The 20,238-nt window shown below is 46.7% G+C and overlaps 1 protein-coding gene across 3 annotated transcripts in view; it reads left to right on the top strand.

The window, feature by feature from the left end:
- The window catches only part of MYO1B (myosin IB), a 197,594-nt gene that overhangs the window by 51,933 nt on the left and 125,423 nt on the right, over nt 1–20,238 (top strand). For all 3 annotated transcript variants that reach the window (XM_077319495.1, XM_077319496.1, XM_077319497.1), the window contains exon 3: nt 4,267–4,382. In XM_077319495.1, coding sequence (XP_077175610.1) covers nt 4,267–4,382 — 116 coding nt within the window. The remainder of the gene's footprint in view (nt 1–4,266; nt 4,383–20,238) is intronic.

The raw sequence follows: 20,238 nt of genomic DNA on the forward strand, positions 1-20,238 counted from the left end.
CTGAGAGTTGACCTGTGCCATCTGGTCATAGCTAACTTATAGTGACCCCATAGAGCAGGGGTAGTCAAACTGTGGCCCTCCAGATGTCCGTGGACTACAATTCCCATGAGCCCCTGCCAGCGAACGCTACCCCTGCCATAGGGTTTTCAGTGCAAGAGACGGACAGAGGTGGTTGGCCATTGTTTGCCTCTGCCTAGTGACCTCGGACTTCTTTCGTGGCCTCCCATCCAAATAATAGCCAGAGACAACCCTGCTTAGCTTCCCAGATTTGATGAGATCGGGCTAGTCTGGATCATCCAAAGCAGGACAATAATTAAGGGCCACCAAGCCACAGCCCACTTACGGTGACCCCAGAGGTGTTTTGCCATTGCCTGCCTCTGTGATTGCAAGCCCAGGCTCCCTTAGTAGTTTCCTCTCCCAGGGCTGACCCTGCATAGCTTCTAAGATCTGGCCTGTGTCATGCGGTAGCAGCCAAAATGGGGGGGGGGGGAGTAAAGTCTGCATTTTAACCGCAGGGGTGATTGGTGCCCAAAGGACCGTGTTTGAGCTATCTAGGTGAAGCAAGGAATGGAATCTGCCTCTTCTGCCGCTCCTCCCCGCCCTGCAATCTGGTCACAGGACCAGTCCTTGGAGGCTGCCGTTTTTAAAATAGTAGCTGCCTATAAGAAGGCACAGCAAGCAAAGGATGTTTGAGTCCCTCGGATGCCGTGGCATTTCCCCCCACGACTCCAGGAATTGTGCTTTCCTCGCTGGAATGTAGCTGCACTCGTCCCTGGCCGGAGGAATTAAGTCATTTATATCTCTGCTTTGTTTATCTTGGAGTCCTGCTGGGAAGGAGGATGTTGCCTGGGAAAGTTCTGTTTTCCCTGGGAAAAAAAAAGAATGCCTTTTCTATGGATTGTCATAGGCACTACTGCCACAAACCTTAGAGTGAAAGGAATTATGGGGCAATTTATGAGCCTCTTGTGGCGCAGGGTGGTAAGGCAGCCGAAATGCTGTCTGAAGCTCTGCCCATGAGGCTGGGAGTTCGATCCCAGCAGCCGGCTCAAGGTTGACTCAGCCTTCCGTCCTTCCGAGGTCGGTAAAATGAGGACCCAACTTGCTGGGGGGTAAACGGTAATGACTGGGGAAGGCCCTGGCAAACCACCTTGTATTGAGTCTGCCATGAAAACGCTGGAGGGCGTCACCCCAAGGGTCAGACATGACTCGGTGCTTGCACAGGGGATACCTTTACCTTATGGGGAAATTATGGTGGCTGGACCTCCTTATTCGTGGGGATTCCTGGACAGTGTGCCTGAACCAAAGACATAACCTGTGTTGAAAGGCACCTATGTGGGTGCCTTTGTGCACAGTCCTTTGACCTTCCTAAATATTTGTTTTTTTAAGCTGTGGCTATACTGAGTACAGAGTACATCAGCAAACAGCTGGTTTCTTGTGCTCCATGTGGCTTTGATTACAGCCCCACCCCTTCCTTCCAAACCATGGTCTTTGGACATCACCTTATCAGTTTTCTTAAAAAAATATTTATTTTTATTTTATTTTATTTTATTTATAAGTCTTGGCTGATATTCCCTTCAGGATGTTGACAGGTTTTTTTTTAATTATCCTCAACAATTTTGCCATCTAAAATATCGAAGGATTTTGTGGTACAGTCGCTTGAGTATCACTCCTCGAGACCTTGAATGGTTTTATAATGCCATATAGCAGTTAATCTGTTTTCATTGCCAGCTGTCAATTCCCTCCCACCCCATTATTGAGTAATGAGAGATCACGTTATCCCTGGAGGGAGAAAAGCATCCCAAAATGCTTCAATAAAATAGATGAACATTTGTAAAATACAAAGATACGATTTACTAAATTTATTTAAATTTATTTAATTCATTTATACCCTGCCTTTCCCCCCATTTATTTATTTTATTACATTTGTATACCGCCCCCCCCCCCAAGGCTCAGGGTGGTTCACAAAGGACGTAACAAAACAATACATTAAACTGACTGATTATTTGTTCCACATAATATATTTCTGGTAAGGGCTCGGAGGAAGAGTATGTCTCATGGCTTAAGTGCCGCTCAGTGCTTAACACCCACTCAGGCCGGCTGTCCCACCCCTGAGTGCGTCCTCCTCCACCTGGCTTGCCTGTCTGTCCAGCGGCCAGCCAATCGCCTTCCGTTCCCTACCCCTGACCACCCCCTCCTCCTTCCACTTCCCTCTGAGGCTCGGAGGCTGCAGATCCCTGTCATGTGAGAGCTGCCCCTGCTGGTGAGTTCCCTAACAGCTCCTTGAAGCCTTTCCAGGTCCTGGGGGAAGGGGGAGGCTGCCCACAGAGTTCTTCCACACATACACACCGAATCTAGCGGCCACTGTATTCCTGAATGGCCCTAGTAATGAATAAAAGGTAACTGTAATAATAACAATAAACAGAGAATAAAGTTCTAACAGTGAACGATCTAACAGGCCCATCGCTCGTCAGAACTGTCGCATGGGTTCAAGGGAGGGAGGGTTGGGGCCCAGTAGGTGTTTTGGTCGACGTCAACCGAATGCGTGGTGGAGGAGCTCCCTTTTGCAGGTCCTGCAGAACTGTTTTAGTTCTATTAGGGCCCCGATATCCTCTGGGAGGAGGACAGAAAAGGCTCTGGCCCTGGCTGAGGTCAAGCCGACTTCCTTGGGGCCAGGGATCGCTAGCTAATTGGAGGTGGCCGACCCAAAGAAGCTTCCATCCTCCTACTCTCCTCCATTTTATCCCCACACCAGAAGTAGAGTAGGCTGACAGCGTGTGAGTGGCCCAAGCTTACCCAATGAGCATTCGTGACATGAATGGGGATTTGAACCTGGGTCTCTCTGATCCTAGCTGATACTCTTAATAACTGCATCGCAGCCCACAACTGAACTCTGCTTAAAATGTTGCGATAGGTCTTTGGAAGCTGCGGCTTAGATTTATGAAAGTAGCTGTAGGCCTTTCCAAATTGGTGGCCTTTTGAATGACCTTATTGATAGATGCTATTAGGAAGAGAGAAGAAGGCTGCAGACAATAAGAATTTAGGTCAGGGGTAGTCAAACTGCGGCCCTCCAGATGTCCATGGACGACAATTCCCATTTGCTGGCAGGGGCTCCTGGGAATTGTAGTCCACGGACATCTGGAGGGCCGCAGTTTGACTAACCCTGATTTAGGTAGTCCTTGCCTTTTAGCCTGACTAGCTTGGCCTTCAAAAAAACTTCCTTCCTTCCTTCCTTCCTTCCTTCCTTCCTTCCTTCCTTCCTTCCTTCCTTCCTTCCTTCCTTCCTTCCTTCCTTCCTTCCTTCCTTCCTTCCTTCCTTCCTTCCTTCCTTCCTTCCTTCCTTCCTTCCTTCCTTCCTTCCTTCCTTCCTTCCTTCCTTCCTTCCTTCCTTCCTAATCTAATTTATATGCCATCCTCCCCAAGGGCTCAGGGGAGCTCACAACAGTTCATAATAAAATGAGGTTAAAACATTTTACATTTAAAACAGCTGCATTTTAAAAATCTAGGAACATACAATTTCTTTCCATTTCCAGTACCGTTTTCATATTGAACCTGTTGTTCACTTTCCATCCTAAAGAAATGAGAGTTAAAATGGGTGTGAATGGGACAGCGCATGAAATTCTGCATGTAATTGTCTGTGGATTTCCCCATCTTCTTGAGATCATATGTGGGGGTTTTTTGGCTGTGTGCCAACATGAAAATTGATTAGAAAACCCAGCGAGAGTTTGTAGATTTGCAATGCATACACTCAACACTTCGTTCTGACAACAGGATGATCATAATGACCCCTTTTTTCAGGACAGATACTATAGCAGTATCAGATATCCCTCAAAACACCTTGTATATTAATTACAGTATTTGAAAATTTATTCATCATATGAAGAAGAGGAAGAAGAGTTGGTTCTTATATGCCACTTTTCTCTACCTGAAGGAGTCTCAAAGTGGCTTCCAATCGCCTTCCCTTTCCTCTCCCCACAACAGACACCCTGTGAGGCACGTGAGGCTGAGAGAGCCCTGATATTCCCGCTCGGTCAGAACAGCTTTATCAGGACTGTGACTAGACCTAAGGTCACACAGCTGGCTGCATGTGGAGCAGGAATCAAACCCGGTTCGCTGGATTAGAACTGCATGCTCCTAACCACTACACCAAGCTGCTATGTGTAGTATAGTCAGGAGGGTTGTCTGGCAGCCAGGCAAGGGATGCTGGGAGGGCCATTGATTAAAGTATCTGCTACTAAAAACACATTGTCCTTTTTCGTTCTTCTGCAGACTTACATCGGCAGCGTGGTGATATCCGTCAATCCGTACCGACCGCTGCCTATTTATTCGCCGGAGAAAGTGGAGGAATACCGGAACAGAAACTTCTATGAACTCAGACCTCACATGTAAGTCTGGTGCCAAAAAAGGTGAAAGGCCTCTTTATTCTTCGAGGCAATTCAGTGATGGGTAAAAATGCATGCTGTGAGAGACAGGTTAGGGGCCTCCTCTTCTGAACGGTGACCAGTGGGAGCTGATGAAGTGTAAGTGAGAAGGACAGCGGAAAATGACAGCTAAAGGAATTAAACACAGCAGTTAAGGGAGCGGAGGAGGTCAATTAGGGAGTTGAGTGAAACTGCGGAGAAGAGCTGCTTAAAACTGACTGAAAAGAGTCACCTTACAACAGAGGATCCCTAATATTGGAAAGAGGAAGAAATGGTATCAGGAGGCATAGGAGAATCGACTGGTGTGGCACAGCATTATGTATAAACTAGGGGCAAAGCCCGTTGCATTCAGGAATAGATTATTGTGGGGTGGGGTGGAAGAACCCTGCAGACGGCCTCTTCCTTCCCCCAGGACCTGGAAAGGCTGCTGGCTGCAGGGAACTCACTGTCAGGGACAGCTTTCATGCGGCAGGGATCTGCAGCTTCTGAGCCTTGGAGGGAAGTGGAAGGAGGAGTGGGTGGTCAGAGGTGGGGGACGGAAGGCAATTGGCTGCCGCTGGACTGACAGGCAAGCCGATTGGAGGAGGAGGCACTCAGGGGCGGGACAGCCCCCCTGAGTGGATGTTAAGCACTGAGTGGCACTTAAGCTATGAGACCACCTCCTCCTACATCCCTTTTCCAGAAGTATTAAAGCGGAACAGATAAATAAAGATTTTTATCTATATACTGCCCTATCCCGACTGGCTCAGAGTAGTTAACAGCATCTTAAAAACAATTCACAAGAAAACCTGTTTAACATTAATTTAAAAAACCCACCTCCTACTTATAATTTATTTGCAATCCCTGTGAGAATCAAACAGTTTGAAGGGCTTTCCTGTCTGTGGAAGAAGGAGAGATGAGATGGTTCTTTTAAATCTAAACCATGATTTATGCCTGTGAGCCTAGAGAGAAAATGAGTTTCCGAGCACTGGATCTAGAGCTTTGCGAGCAGAACACAGTGAACTGCAGGTATCGGAAGTGTTTCTCGATCGTTTCACAGATCTGGTTTGTCGGCATACTTAGACATCAGTAAAGTCAGCAAAATGGATTTTATATCAACCTCTTCAAACAACGCTGTTTCGGAGAAGAAGTGAATAGGCATATAAAAACAAATGTAAGAGCCTCTTGTGCCGCAGGGTGGTAAGGCAGTAGAAATGCTGTCTGAAGCTGTCTGTCCATGAGGTTGGGAGTTCGATCCCAGCAGCCGGCTCAAGGTTGACTCAGCCTTCCATCCTTCCGAGGTCGGTAAAATGAGTACCCAGCTTGCTGGGGGGTAAACGGTAATGACTGGGGAAGGCACTGGCAAACCACCCCGTATTGAGTCTGCCATGAAAACGCTGGAGGGCGTCACCCCAAGGGTCAGACATGACCTGGTGCTTGCACAGGGGATACCTTTACCTTTATAAAAACAAATACAATGGAATTTGGTGTGGGGGGCATGCTCTTTCTTTCTTTCTTTCTTTCTTTCTTTCTTTCTTTCTTTCTTTCTCTCTCTCTCTCTCTCTCTCTCTCTCTCTCTCTCTCTCCCTCCCTCCCTCCCTCCCTCCCTCCCTCCCTCCCTCCCTCCCTTCCTTCCTTCGGATTTTTATACTGCCCAGAGCTTGCTTCCTTCCTTCCTTCCTTCCTTCCTTCCTTCCTTCCTTCCTTCCTTCCTTCCTTCCTTCCTTCCTTCCTTCCTTCCTTCCTTCCTTCCTTCCTTCCTTCCTTCCTTCCTTCGGATTTTTATACCGCCCAGAGCTGTAAAGAATGGGCGGTATAAAAATCCAAACAAACAAACAAATAAATAAATTTCTGCCTGTAGACAGGGATGTGGGCTCTCCTACTGCTCTCCGGGCCCTCCTCTTTACTGTCGATTCATTTTGTCCTTCCTTCTGTTGGCGATCATCTTCTCTCTCTCCATCTCCTTGATCACGTGATTCCGTGCCAGGATTGTCTGAACAGCCTAACCGTTCCCCTAGGAATAACCTCTGAAAATTGCATGGGGTGCATAATTCTAAGCTTAGATGGTCGGCATTGCCTTGGCTTAAAAGCTAGAGTGCTTCAGTAAGAGCCACTTCACATTCTGATTTGATATGGAGCATTAAGATGCTCGTCTAAGACAACTGCAAAGAAATTGTCCCCTGAAATAGCCCCAATCTCGGTGTTGGGCTTGGGCCAGAAGTAGTCAAACTGCGGCCCTCCAGATGTCCGTGGACTACAATTCCCAGGATCCCCTGCCAGCAAATGCTGGCAGGGGCTCCTGGGAACTGTAGTCCATGGACATCTGGAGGGCCGCAGTTTGACTACTCCTGGCTTGGGCACTCAAAGTATCTTTGTGGAATGTCAACAGTGCCTCTAGGGTAGGCAGCCGTGGCCCCAAGCCAGAGAGATTTGTGTACTTGAAACTCACTGGAGCCCGTGGGATATTTTGCACTTAAAGGGTTCTGTTTCCTTAGCAGTGTAGAAACTCTTCACTGACTCTGCCTCGTCTCCCGTCACTCTTTGGACTTCGTCTGGGTCAGCTGTTTATATGCCATAGGCTTATACTTTGGGAAGGCCAGTTGACAATGAAAGAGTGTGTGAGACTATTGAATTTCCTGGTTCCACGGAGGTATAATCTGAGAAATATATCCGTTCTGTTCTCAGAGAAAAAGATAACGCCAAAGTGTTTTGGGCATTGAAGACATTGCCTTGTCCTGAATGACAAAAATAGAGTCCAGTAGGATCTTTCAGACCGACAAAGGTTTATTCAAGGCATGCACTCGAAAGCTCATGCCTTGAATAAATATTTGAATAAATTCACCTCTCTCTTTTCTTAAAGGTCCTACTGGACTCTGTTTTTGTTGTGCTACTTCAGACCAACACGGCTACCCAGTTGAATTTGTCCTGAATGAGTCTGTGGCGATGAAAGGATGTTTGATTCCATTCTGAAGTGAGCCTCACCAGTGTTGTTCTCTCTTGCCCTGGAGGGCTGGACCAGAACCAATGGGATGAAGTTAATGCAAAAGAAATTCCATCTAAACATCCGGAAGACATTCCTTACAGTTAGAGCGGTTTCTCAGTGGAACAGGCTTCCTCAGGAGGTGGTGGGTTCTCCATCTTTGGAGATTTTTAAACAGAGGCTGGATAGCCATCTGATGGAGAGGCTGATTCTGTGAAGGTTCAAGGAGGTGGCAGGTTACAGTGGAAGAGCGATTGGAATGTGAGTGTCCTGCATAGTGCAGGGGGTTGGACTAGATGACCCATGAGGTCCCATCCAACTCTAAGATTCTAATTGTCCGTCCTTCCAGGAGTCGATCAACTGTAGCCGGTATGCTGGGAGAGGGTGGGGCACAAAGAGAAAAATAAATAAATATGTCTTTATGGTCTTGTACCATAGAAAGATCCTGACCTGGACAGCCCAGGCTAGCCCAACCCCGTCAGATCTTGGAAGCTAAGTGGGGTTGGCTCTGGCTAGTTCTTGGATGACAGACCTTCAAGGAGTACCAGGGTTGTCGAGCCAGGCCAGACCATGGCTCTTACCCTAAAAACCCCACAGGGTCACCATAAGGAGGAAACAAAAACATAAAGGAGATCTCTTCTGGATCAGATAGAGGGTCTGTGTGACCCAGGCTTGCTGCCAAGCGATTAGCCCAGATGCTTCTGCGTAATCCACGGTAAAGACCTTCAGGAAACGTTCTCTCTCCCCCCCCCCACCTAGATTGATGACAAAAGTTCCCTTTGTCAGAGACCAGTAATGATTCAAGTCCCTGCAGATCTCTGTGCTCCTGGACTGGAATCTAGCTCTTCTCTTGCAGACCAGCATGGCTATCCTACTGAAATATCAGTACTTAGGATCAGATATTCATAGATTCGCTGCACTGACCTAGATGGTCCAGGCTAGTCTGACCTCATCAGATTTGGAAGCTAAGCAGGGCTGTTCCTGATTAATACTTGGATGGGAGACCACCACGGAAGAGACAGACAGTGGCCAACCACCTCTGGACATCTCTGGCCCTGAAAACCATGCCTGGTTGCTATAAGTTGGCTGCAACTTTGGGGGGGAGGGGGGAGAACCTGTCTCTAAACCTTAAGGACAGTTATCGATCTTGCCTTCTAGAATTCACCTCTCTCTTTTCTTCTAGCCTCCCTTGTCAGTCACTTTTTATCCTGCTCTTCCTCAGAGGGATGAGCGATTCAGGCGAGGCTGAGTTCAAGGGAGTGGCACCCTCAGGGCAGGGCTGGTGTCGCAATAACCATTAAAAACCCAGCCGGAGCATGATAACGACAGCATAAAACATTTAACGGTCTCACATGGTGTTTATAAAACTAGTCCTCAGGCTACTTGCAGCTGATTAAGAACAGTGTACAAAAGATAATGGTAAGATTCAGCCCTTTGTATATTGGTCAGGAGTCGATGAGCAGCCATTGTAGATCTGCCAAGAGAGCAAGATTAGAAATACCCATGGGAGGATATGCGCAAACAAGAGGAAAAAGCCACTTTTCTGTTACTCAGGGGGCTTTTGAGCCCTGCCTAGATTTATTTTGGTCGAATGCAGTTATCATAACAACTGAGGAAGGCCAACAAACACTGGTTTATACTGGTTTATGCCTAGGGTACTATTGGTTGTTTTTGATGGTTTTCTTCTTGTTCAGCTTAATGGTGACCTCCAGTTGAAATATAAGACCGTATTATTCTAGTTGAAATTAATTGTAGATCTGCCAGTGTGGTGTAGTTGTTCATGCCGGTGGCTTCTAACCTGATGAGCCGGGTTTGATTCCCTGCTCCTCCTCCACATGTAGCCAGCTGGGTGACGTTGGGCTCATCACAGCCCTGATAGTGATGTTCTGACCGAGCAGTCCTGTCAGAGCTCTCTTAGCCTCACCTCCCTCACAGGGTGTCTGTCGTGGGGAAGAGGAAGGGAAGGCGATTGCCAGCTTTGAGACTCCTTCAGTCATTGAAAAGAAGAGTATAAAACCCAAGTCTTCTCACCTTCCACAGGAGCCTGATTGTCGCAGTTCAGACCAGCTGAACTTTCAAATGTAGCACCATGTAGAGTACATTTTAGTCATTTAACCTGGGCGTGATCAGATTGTGGCCCCCATGGCAAGATCATGCTTTTCAAGGAACACTCAAAGCCAAATGGTGAGAGCCAGTGAGGTGCTGTAATCTGGAGAACTGGGTTTGATTTCCCACTCCTTCACATGCAGCCAGATAGGTGACCTTGGGCCAGTCCCAGTTCTCTCAGAGCTCTCTCAGCCTTATCTTTCTCACAGGGCATCGGTTGTGGGGAGAGGAAGGGAAGGCGATTGTCAGCTGCTTTGAGACATGTAAGGCCTGCTGGGTGACCTTCGCCCAGCTGCAGTTCCCTTAGGACTCTCCCAGCCCCACCGTCCCCAGACTCACAAGGTGGGGAGAGGAAGGGAGGGCAATTGTCAGCCATGTTAAGACACATGAACCCTGCTGGGTAACCTTGGGCCAATCCTAGTTCGCTTAGACACTTGCTGAAACAATTGTAGCTGGCCTGAGGTATTTGGGTAGTCAGTGGATATATCCTAGGTTTTAGGAATGCCTGGTAAAAGAACTGCTTGGATGGGCGTGACAAAATCCTTCTCTAAGCCCCCCGCCGAACATCTGTGAGGACCTGTCACTCTAGGCAGTTTTCCATTCGCAATTATAAATGCAGTTCTCTTAACAATTGTGTCTTTTAACCTCCACAAAGCCAATCAGTTTAACTGAGCTCAGTGTAATATTCTGGTCAGAGAACTGTGATGTACGTCAAAGGGATTTCATAAACTAATAAACCTGCCCAACATTTGGAGAATGCGGAGTAACATCTAATTTGTACTCTACCCAAATACATCTGACAGAGTATCGTTTTTGGAATTGGAGTTCTGCCTGATTAAATGAAAGAGGGGTTTATTAGCCCATGTCCCAGTTTTGTGGCATATTTAATCTCACGGCTATTGAAACAGCACTCAATCCTGATTAGGCAAACCCATTGGGAAGGTTTTTAAAACTACAGAGCCTGGACAATTTTGGAATCAGCTCTGCCCGGGGTTGTCACGAATAAGGGAGCTAAAAGCTATGGAAGAAACCATGAATTGAATACCTTTAGTTGTGAAGGGTATTATGTAGTCATTTTATTTATTCATTTAATTGATATATTGCCCCCCACTGCAGGGTCTCAGGGTGGTGTCAAATTATTAATGTTGCTCACACTGTACAGTTTGCAGCTACGTTCCCCAGGTGGATATATTTAAATGACAGAGAGGGGAAAGTCCATTTTAAGTCGCTGATTTAAATCAAGATTTTGTTTTAATATTCTATAGATGATTCCTAAATAAAAGTATCTATTACCTGATGGTCAAAGCTGTGAATCATAGTGATTTAAAATGTTACACACAAAGAAGAAGAAGAAGAAGAAGAAGAAGAAGAAGAAGAAGAAGAAGAAGAAGAGATGGTTCTTATATGCCGCTTTTCCCTACCCGAAGGAGGCTCAAAGCGGCTAACAGTCGCCTTCATATTCCCATCCCTTAAACTTCAAGTAGCAAGTTCAATATTTTAATATGAAAATGATGATGAGACGCAATACCAAGTTGATTTTTGCATTGTAGTCCTTGTGACCTCAAACAGGATCTGACCTGCAGCCATGACAGTTATTTTAATCGATGGGCTTTGGTTTGAATTGACACTAGAATGTGTTTGTTGTTCCCAATGATTCTTTCTGGCTTTAATCTGCCCCGTCACCATCCTCATACACCACCCTACCACATTCCGTATTAAAATGATTTCAACCAGAAGTGAAGTGGATCATTCATTAGATCAGTGTTCACAGTAAGGTGGAAGGTTGTGTTGTTTCTTTGGGAGGTATAGCAGCAGCAGAATAAGCATAAGTATAAAAAATTAAAATGCAAATCTTTATTACAATGCCTGTGCACGTATAAAGCTTTAAAATATCAACATATATCACGCTCTGTTGCACAAATCCCAAAAGTTTTGACACATGGATAAATTACTAAATAACCAAACCCGTTTCCACCCCTCTTGGGGTCTTCTTCAGTGGTTTAATATTTAAATGCACTCATGTGGTAAGGTGGTAAACAATATGAATGGAGAGGCTCCTACATGAATATATCCCTTGAATATATTCTATGAGACACATGAGAATACACTAAGACAGAGAGAGGGCCTCTCTACAAGGGTGGCATTTTGAAGAATAAATATTTTAATTGAGGGGCTCCCAGAATAAGGTGCCTTATTCTGAATTGGGCCCTTAGTCCATCAAAACTATTATTGTCTTCTCAGACTGGCAGTGGCTCTCCCATCACCTGCGGCCAGATCTTTTACCTGGAGAGTCTGGGATTGACCTTGGTACCTTCCACATGCCTGGCAGGTGCTGAGACAAAGCCATAATATTAGTGCAAAATGTAATGTCCAAGCTGGCAATTGACCAAAATACTTTCTAGGTGCTTCTTCCTTTAGAAAGGCAGTTTTTTAAAAGATTTTTGTTTTAAAAGATTCTCTGTTCACATCAAATTTAAATTTCATTTTTAAAATAATAACTTATTAGAACTGAAACATTTAAAACTTGGAATTTTGTGTTTAATGGATTCCCCCTTCCCAAACTTTTGATTTGTTTTATGGAGCAGGGAAATAACTTTTGGGATCCTATTGGGTAAGGTGACCAGATTGTCCCACTTTTGGAGGGACATCTGGGGGTACCTGGCAAATTGTACTTATGTTGAAATTAAAATATATATATTACAATACTATTTTTGCGTTCTATGCATTCTATAAAACTTTTTGTTGCTCCATATAGACCAAATTTTTAATCAATAACCCCCCCCCCCTCGGTCAATGGTGTCCCGCTTTACCAATGTGGTCACCTTACTACTGGGATGACTTTCACACACAAGGGGATTGGGTTTCGTTGACATCCTCAGCCCACACCAGCCCTCCAATACCCCCCGAGGGACAGCATTTGAGGGGGCGGCATTTTAAATGGGAAGGGACATTTCTGGGGGTTAAAATGTGTCACACTTTGGTGCACTGAATTCCTTCCATGCATGGCCTAGTGTTGTTGATTCTTGAGAATTAAAGTAATTTGGAAGGGTTTTTACATAATTACATAATGTAATCACTATTACCCGCCAACTAGGTTGGGATTCCCCAATCCTTTTGACACAGTGTGGGAGGTACAGCGTCAAAATGGCTGCCACACATGGAGCCAGCCACAAAATGGCTGCTGCCTCAGTCACACAGCAAAGATTCTCGTCCTCTTGGAAGACTTGCTGAACAAATGCCCTATCTGGACCCACCCAAGTTCTAAAAATGCTTGATGTGAGGAAAAGTGCTGGTGTCATGGCAATCACAGGTACCACATTGTGGACCCTTGAACTTGGGAGTCCAGTCAGCTTTTAAACATTACTAAATATAGTATAGAGCCTGTATATCAGGGGTGGTCAAACTGTGGCTCGCCAGAACCCCATGGACTACAATTTCCATGAGCCCCTGCTAGAACATACACATGCTGGCAGGGGCGCCTGGGAATTGTAGTCCATGGACATCAGGAGAGGCATAGTTTGGCCACCCCTGATATATATCATTTCTAGATAAATATCTATCAGCTAGAAAGCTTTGAATTTTTAGTTATGGCAGACTGGTAAGTGAGAACCTAAGGCTGGCTTGACATCATTACTGCAGACAAAATAATTATTCGCTGTGGCGTTTCTACTTGTGCCTCGTTTGAATTGTCCTGCTTTTCAGATTCCAAAACAGAATTCCTTCCCGTTGCCCAAATGCCTTTCTTGTGCTTGTTTGATACGATATGCTGAGTCTACTTTCATGACAATGCAGTTGGCGGGACAGCGAGAAATCAGCAAATAGTTTCCCATGTGGGAGGCTGATTAAGTTGGATTTACTGCTTTTGTGCAGTGCGTGTTTGTTTTTTCCCTTTTTGCTAATCAGAAGCATAGAATCAACTTTGGCCATGATCCAGCCAGAACTAAGCACTGCTATGTTCTATTGATTTCAGTGAGAGAGTTAACCGTGCGCTGAAATGTTCCCTGTGAAAATCAGCGGGATGAAACTCTGGCTGGGTTGCGTCCAGCATTTTTTTTAAACCCAGGTTTGCATAGCACAGGGGTGGAGCAACGTTTTGCCGACAGAAGGTCCCGAGTCCAGTCCCCAGCAAAGACCTGGTAGGGTGCAATGTGAAAGAGCTGGAGAGCGACTGCTGGTCTGAGCAGGCAACCGACCTTGGTAGACCAGTGGTCTGATTCCTGATAAGGAACGCTCATGTGTTTGTGTATGTGTGCTCATCTTAAACACTTCTAGACTAGGCTGGTGTAAGGGGGTGGGGAATGGTTCACATTAGGGGCGTCAGGTCCACTGGACCAGCTGGTGGAGGATAGGAGGACTTAACGGGAAAAGGACATGAAAAAGTTGGAAATAAATACAACGTGCCTACGTCACCCGGAAGTGACATAGGTGTGTTGGGGATATCTGGAGTGACTCTCTGGTTTGTGGGCAAAACCTCTATGGTAGAATTAGCCTTCTACCATAGAGTTTTGCCCCAAAACCAGAGCGGCCATCCCCTCGACATCCTTCACGTATGTGTGTCAATTCTGGAGTATTGTGTTTATTTCTTGCTTTCTGCCTTTTTTGGGGGGGTGGGGGGCTAATTCCTGATAGCCCTGAACCAGGGGAAGGCACTCCAAACTGAGGGAAACCCCTCCCGCCCCTATCTAGTTCATATATTAATGATTGGGCCATCCATCTGTCGAATCCTAGAGACTTTGAGTATCTTGGTCCCCACAAGTATGACTTGTACTTCCAAAGGAAAGCAACAGGTTTGGGTTTTTTTTTTTTTTGCTGTCAAGTCACAGCTGTAGGGTTTTCAAAGCAAGTGACGTTCAGAGGTGGTGTTCAGAGGCCTGCCTCTCTGTAGCAACCCTGGTATTCCTTGGTGGTCTCTTGTCCAAATAATGACCAGCCCTGATGCTGTTTTGCTTCCAAGATTTAACCAGATCAGACTAGACTGGTTCCTCCAGATCAAAGTTCTTGGCCCGTGAGCCTCTTGAAGAAGTTGGTTCCAGAGTTCTGGGACAGCCACTGAGGAACATGGAAGTTGGGGAGGGGGGTGTATAAGAGAGCGAGTGCATGTGAAATTAAAACATGCCACACTGCTGGTCTTACTACCTGAGAGATGGTGAGGAAGTTAGCTGCCCTGTAGTTTGTGTGAGCCTGGTTGGGATGCATAGAGCCATGAAGTGACATTCTCTCTGACTGTTCACCTGCCCAAGTAGGAAATGCCAGGGGGTTAGAATCATAGAATCATAGAGTTGGAAGGGACCTCCTGGGTCTTTTAGTATAGTGATCCCCAACCTGTGGGCCGCGGACCACATGTGGTCCGTTGACTAATTAGAGGTGGGGCCCGAAGGACGCCTTCTCCCCCCCCTTTACTTCATCCCCCCCGGCCCTTTACAACATACTTCGGGTGTCATTGTCTCCCATCACTCCCAGATGGGACTATCTCGTTGCAGAGAAACAAGCTCAGGGTTCCCATTGATTTGTCATTGTCATGAGTTAAAATTTCCATGAAAAGAAAATGTTCCTTATGTTCATTGTTGTGGCGTGTCTGTATCTTATTTTGAAGGGATGTTTAAACATTACCATAGCGATCAGAGAGCGTTAGGGCAGTGGTTGAGAGTAGAGGAGTAAACTACCCCCCCCCCCCACCGGGCCTCAGTAAAAGGCGTTGAGTGGTCCCCGGTGATAAAAAGGTTGGGGACCACTGATCTAGTCCAACCCCCTGCACTATGCAGGACACTCACATCCCAATCACTCATCTATTGTAACCTGCCACCCCCTTGAGCCTTCACAGAATCAGCCTCATAGTTGGGTGTAGAGCCTCCCAGACTCTTTCTGATACTTGTGGTCCCTTGGCAATACCTTATCACAAGCAGATGATTCCGGCTGTAGGGACTTACATGGGTGATGACAGTCAGAGGTGCTCCTCGCGCTGCCTGGTAAGAAGAACTTTTCCACCTGCCGTTGTCTCATCAACCATTGAACTCTGAATGCCGAATGCTGAACGTACATGAGTTGGAAATGAAAGAAAAGCATTTTAGGACTCTGTATAGGCAGTGTGCGTTTCAAGACCTGGAAGAGTCCTTTTTTGGATCGATACCTGTGCAAGCGCCGATCAGACATGACTCGGTGCTTGCACAGGGGATACCTTTTCTTGGTCACAGAGGTGCTCCTGGACTCAAACTTTGTTCTGCTGCTTGAGACCAACACGGTGACCCAGTTGAATCATACTACTGTTTGTCGTTGCCCCATATTGTTAAGAGGTGCACAAAAGCCCTGCTGCATACCTTGGGGTGTGTGTGATGGGTCTGATTCACATCCGCTATCTCTCTGTTACCCAGAAGAATAGACGTGCCGAGGAGATCTCAGGGCAAAAGGCAGACTTGGCAAAGGAATCTTTTCGTTCTTTCTTTGTGGGATGTGCATTTATATCTGTGGGAAGCAACTCCCGGGCAGACGTTAGGAAAGTGAGAACTTGAGGCGAACAATGCTTTATTTTGTACAACCTGAGAAGTCTTCCTCTGCTCTGCCTTTAGCTTATCGCTTAGTACCCTTCGTGTTTGTGCACGCATGCATTGAAACGGATACTTGTGGTAGCGTGGGGGAAATGCATCCCTCTAAAGTACACCTGAGCAAGCCTTTTGCAGATAAGGACCCCTTCCTTCCTTCCTTCCTTCCTTCCTTCCTTCCTTCCTTCCTTCCTTCCTTCCTTCCTTCCTTCCTTCCTTCCTTCCTTCCTTCCTTCCTTCCTTCCTTCCTCCCTCCCTCCCTCCCTCCCCTCCCCTCCCCTCCCCTCCCCTCCCCTCCCCTTCCCTTCCCTTCCCTTCCCTTCCCTTCCCTTCCCTTCTCTTCTGCAGACTTTTACGCCAGGGCTAATAGTGGGTTACAGCAAGTATAAAAATACATTCCAATATTTCATAAAATTTACAACAAAATCTAAATATTAATTTACTTATAAATGATTTAGATTATAAAATACATTATGGAATGTATTAGAAAATACCAGGGTGGAGTTTGCATGGAGTCTGCATTCCAATCCCAGGTTGATTCAGTCCCTGCCATCTCCACTGAATGTGATTTCCATTTTGATTTTGTCTGATTTATATTTTCCCCCTGCAACAAGCATGATTTATCTGGAGTGACCCTACCTTTATCCTGCTATATCTTAGAGTGCTTTTAACCCTCAATATTTGAAGAATCGGATTGAGAAAGCATAAGGAACTCCGGCTGCTTCGAATTGTCCATGGTAGAGAAGCCCTGATTGGCCAAGGCTGTAAGCTTTTCTTAAAGGGGAAGTCCTAATTTTCTCACAGCAGAAGCTGCAGAAGCCCTAACTTTTGTCAGTAGAGATTTGCCTCGTGGTTCCCCCCCTTCTGTCTCCAATCTCCCCCCCCCCCGTTCAAGAAAAGAAAAGAAAGAGGCTCCTGCTACGCTTGGCTCCCCCCTCCCCTTCTGAGCCTCCCTAAGCACATTCAGAATACTTTTGTGTTTCAATGAGGGGGGGGGAAGACCCGAGTTCAAATCGATCTGGATTCAGCAGGATCCACAACGGAATAAACGAAGTAAGTGCAGATTCAGCCCAAGAGCCTGCCTGACCTTCCAGTCTGGATTGCCCTACTGCTCAGGCAGGAGTTCCTGATTCCTGCTCTTTATCTACTAGATTTTGAACTGTAAACAAAAACAAAAAAGGAACCAAGGAGAAGAAAAAGAGACAGACATCTGAAAGGCTTCTTGCTTATCTTCACCTGCCTGAAAGCAGAGTTTGATCAGTGCAGCTGCCATGACTACAACGAGTCTAACATTCAGCGGAGCCGTGGCTAGTTTGGTGTAGTGGTTAGGAGTGCGGACTTCTAATCTGGTGAGCCGGGTTCGATTTCGGACTCCCCCACATGCAGCCAGATGGGTGACCTTGGGCTTGCCATGGCACAGATAAAACTGTTCTGACCGAGCAGGAATCTCAGGGCTCTCTCAGCCTGACCCACCTCACAGGGCGTCTGTTGTGGGGAGAGGAAAGAGAAGGCGAATGCAAGCTGCTTTGAGCCTCCTTTGGGTAGGGAAAAGGGGCATATAAGAACCAACTCTTCTTCTTCTGGTCACCCGGCTCCAGAGCAACAGGCAAAGCCTAGCATCGAGGAGGCTGTCAGGGCCTCCGAGGAGTGGCTCAGATCTCCAGACTCCTGCTCCTCCAAGAAACTTCTCCTCCTCCTGCAGGTGGACCAAGAAACGTAATGGCAGACCTCCCCCCCCCGCCTTCCCCAGAAAGCTTAGTGCCAAGGAAAAGAGGGTGCCTGCCAGGAAAAAGGAGCCAGCAGCCCCAAAGGGCAAGCAACCGGCCAAGAAGCGGAAGCAGTAGCCTGTCAGACACAATCCAGACCGTAGCGTGAAGCGTTCCAGAGCTCCGGGACATGGGCTTTCTGAGGATGTGGCCAACCTACCGGATCTTCACAGCAGTCTGGAGAAGCACTGTGGGAGTCAGACAGGGCCAACCAGCCCCACATGTGAACAAAGAAAGTTGACCTCACGTTCCCGTTCATGGTCCCCGTCTGGAGATGGCGGCATGGGTATCGTAGAACTCCGGGTACAAGTCCCTGCAAACTGAACGTGAAATTCCTGCAAGGCTACCTCCCATGCTCCCAAGATGGTGCCCCCACAAGGCCCTCCAACATGACACCCCCCTCCCCCAGCTTACCAGATTCCGGATCTGGCAGTGAGCATGGCTGGGTGGGATCCAAACCCTGCACCAGCCCAGGAGACTCCACAGGTCTCTCTCGTGACAGAGAGGTGAGGAGATGGGCCCTCATACAGTCTAGAAGGGATAGTGAGCATGTTGAGGAGGAGTATGAGGAGGAACACATGTTCCTTGAATTCCTCCAGTGGAAACAATTTAAAGTTCGGAGGGCTAGGACCCTTGATGCTGCCAGGAGCCATCACAGGGCGCACTCCCGGAGTGGACGGTTCCCTCCTAGAAACCTGCACCAGGATGATATGGAGTCTGACCACTATGACTCTGAGTCCTCTGAGGAGGATGACCCTTGAATACAGTTCCTCATGTTGTGGTGACCCCCAACCATAAAATTATGCAAGTGTTCCTTCACAGAAATTAAACCAAAACTGACCAATGGCGAGAAGATCCATTGTTCACAGTTGTATATACATTGTTTCCCCTCCCCCCCGGGGTTTCTCAGTTCAGTTCTGCCTCTTGTCCCACCATACCGATCTCGCTCTTTTCCGCTGCCCCAGACTGACGAATGCACTATCTTGATCTACCTCATAAGGCTGTTGTGTGGATGCCCCCCCCCCCGGCCAAGCTGCTCACCCTGCCGCAACCTCTGTGAAAGGGTTGTTTGACCCCCCAAAAGGGTCCTGACCCCCAGGTCGCCTTGAGTCAACTTGATGGCAAAAAAAGAAAGTCCGAACTTCCACAATTCCGCAGGGCCCGCAAAAGGGAGCTTCTCCACCAGGCATTTGCCTGAGACCGACAACAGGTCCCCCCCTCAGTTCCGTTCCTGTTATATTGTTTAAGGTCACTGTAACTGTGTTACTTAGATTATTGTTGTTGTTGCATTTGTTTATGTTAGATTAATTCGTTCCATGTATCCCCCCCATGTTGTATGTAAACCGCCCTGAGCCATATGGAAGGGCGATATAGATAGATAGAAAGATAGATTAGATAGATAGATTAGATAGATACTACTACTACTACTACTACTACTACTACTACTAATATTCAGTGTGTATGGCAGGATCCTGTACAGCTCTTAGGAGATCGAGGTCTTATTAACTGTAAAGGTAAAGGTAAAGGTATCCCCTGTGCAAGCACCGGGTCATGTCTGATTTTACCGACCTCGGTAGGATGGAAGGCCGAGTCAACCTTGAGCTGGCTGCTGGGATTGAACTCCCAGCCTCATGGGCAGAGCTTCAGACTGCATGTCTGCTGCCTTACCACTCTGCGCCACAAGAGGCTCTTTATTATTAACTATACTTGCAGCTTAATTTGATCAAGTCTTACCAGTATTGGTAGTATTACTGTTTCTTTTTTAAAGGAGTCCTTGAGCCATGCTTTATAGACTAACATGGCAAAGCATTCTTTGTGGCTCCTGTGGTTTGCGCAAGAGAGCCACAGTGTGGAGAGAATCATTGTAAAGTAGCCAGTTTGGGAAAGAAGAGAAGTCATAACGTTTGCCGTACGGAGAACTGCTGACAACATTCAAACTGTCCATCACTGCTTGGGTTTTGTCCTGGAATGGAAGAGGAAATTGAAGCAACATGATTAAATTTAAGTGGGCAAACGTTGGTGTGTCTCTTTATAGACCCACAGTGAGACTCCCTAAATATTTGTGGTGGTTTTTCCACATAGATCCTTGTGTAACTGAGTCATCTGAGGGGGTCCAAAACGAACTCTGGAAACATCTTTTTGGGACATTGCCTTTTTGCATTGTGGCAGCAGTGTGCGTGACACACCCTCAGGCCACGGGTCTTTGTGCAGCAATGCACATGTTTTGAATTGTCCCTGGCTTTGTGGAATTCTTTTCTTCGGAGGCCCTGGTGTGACTTTATTATAAGGCGAGGAAAAGCATCCCCCTTCTTCTTCACTGTCTTCTTACAATTGTTGATCTGAGACATCCTTCTTATCTGAGTGCTTAAGCTTTTGTTTTTGATATTGGTTAATAGAGACTCAAACTAAGGATGTTCATGAGTACAGATTGTAGCCACAGTGATGTAAAAATC

Source organism: Paroedura picta, chromosome 2 (genome assembly GCF_049243985.1).
Source record: "Paroedura picta isolate Pp20150507F chromosome 2, Ppicta_v3.0, whole genome shotgun sequence".
Classification (NCBI taxonomy): Eukaryota; Metazoa; Chordata; class Lepidosauria; order Squamata; family Gekkonidae; genus Paroedura; species Paroedura picta.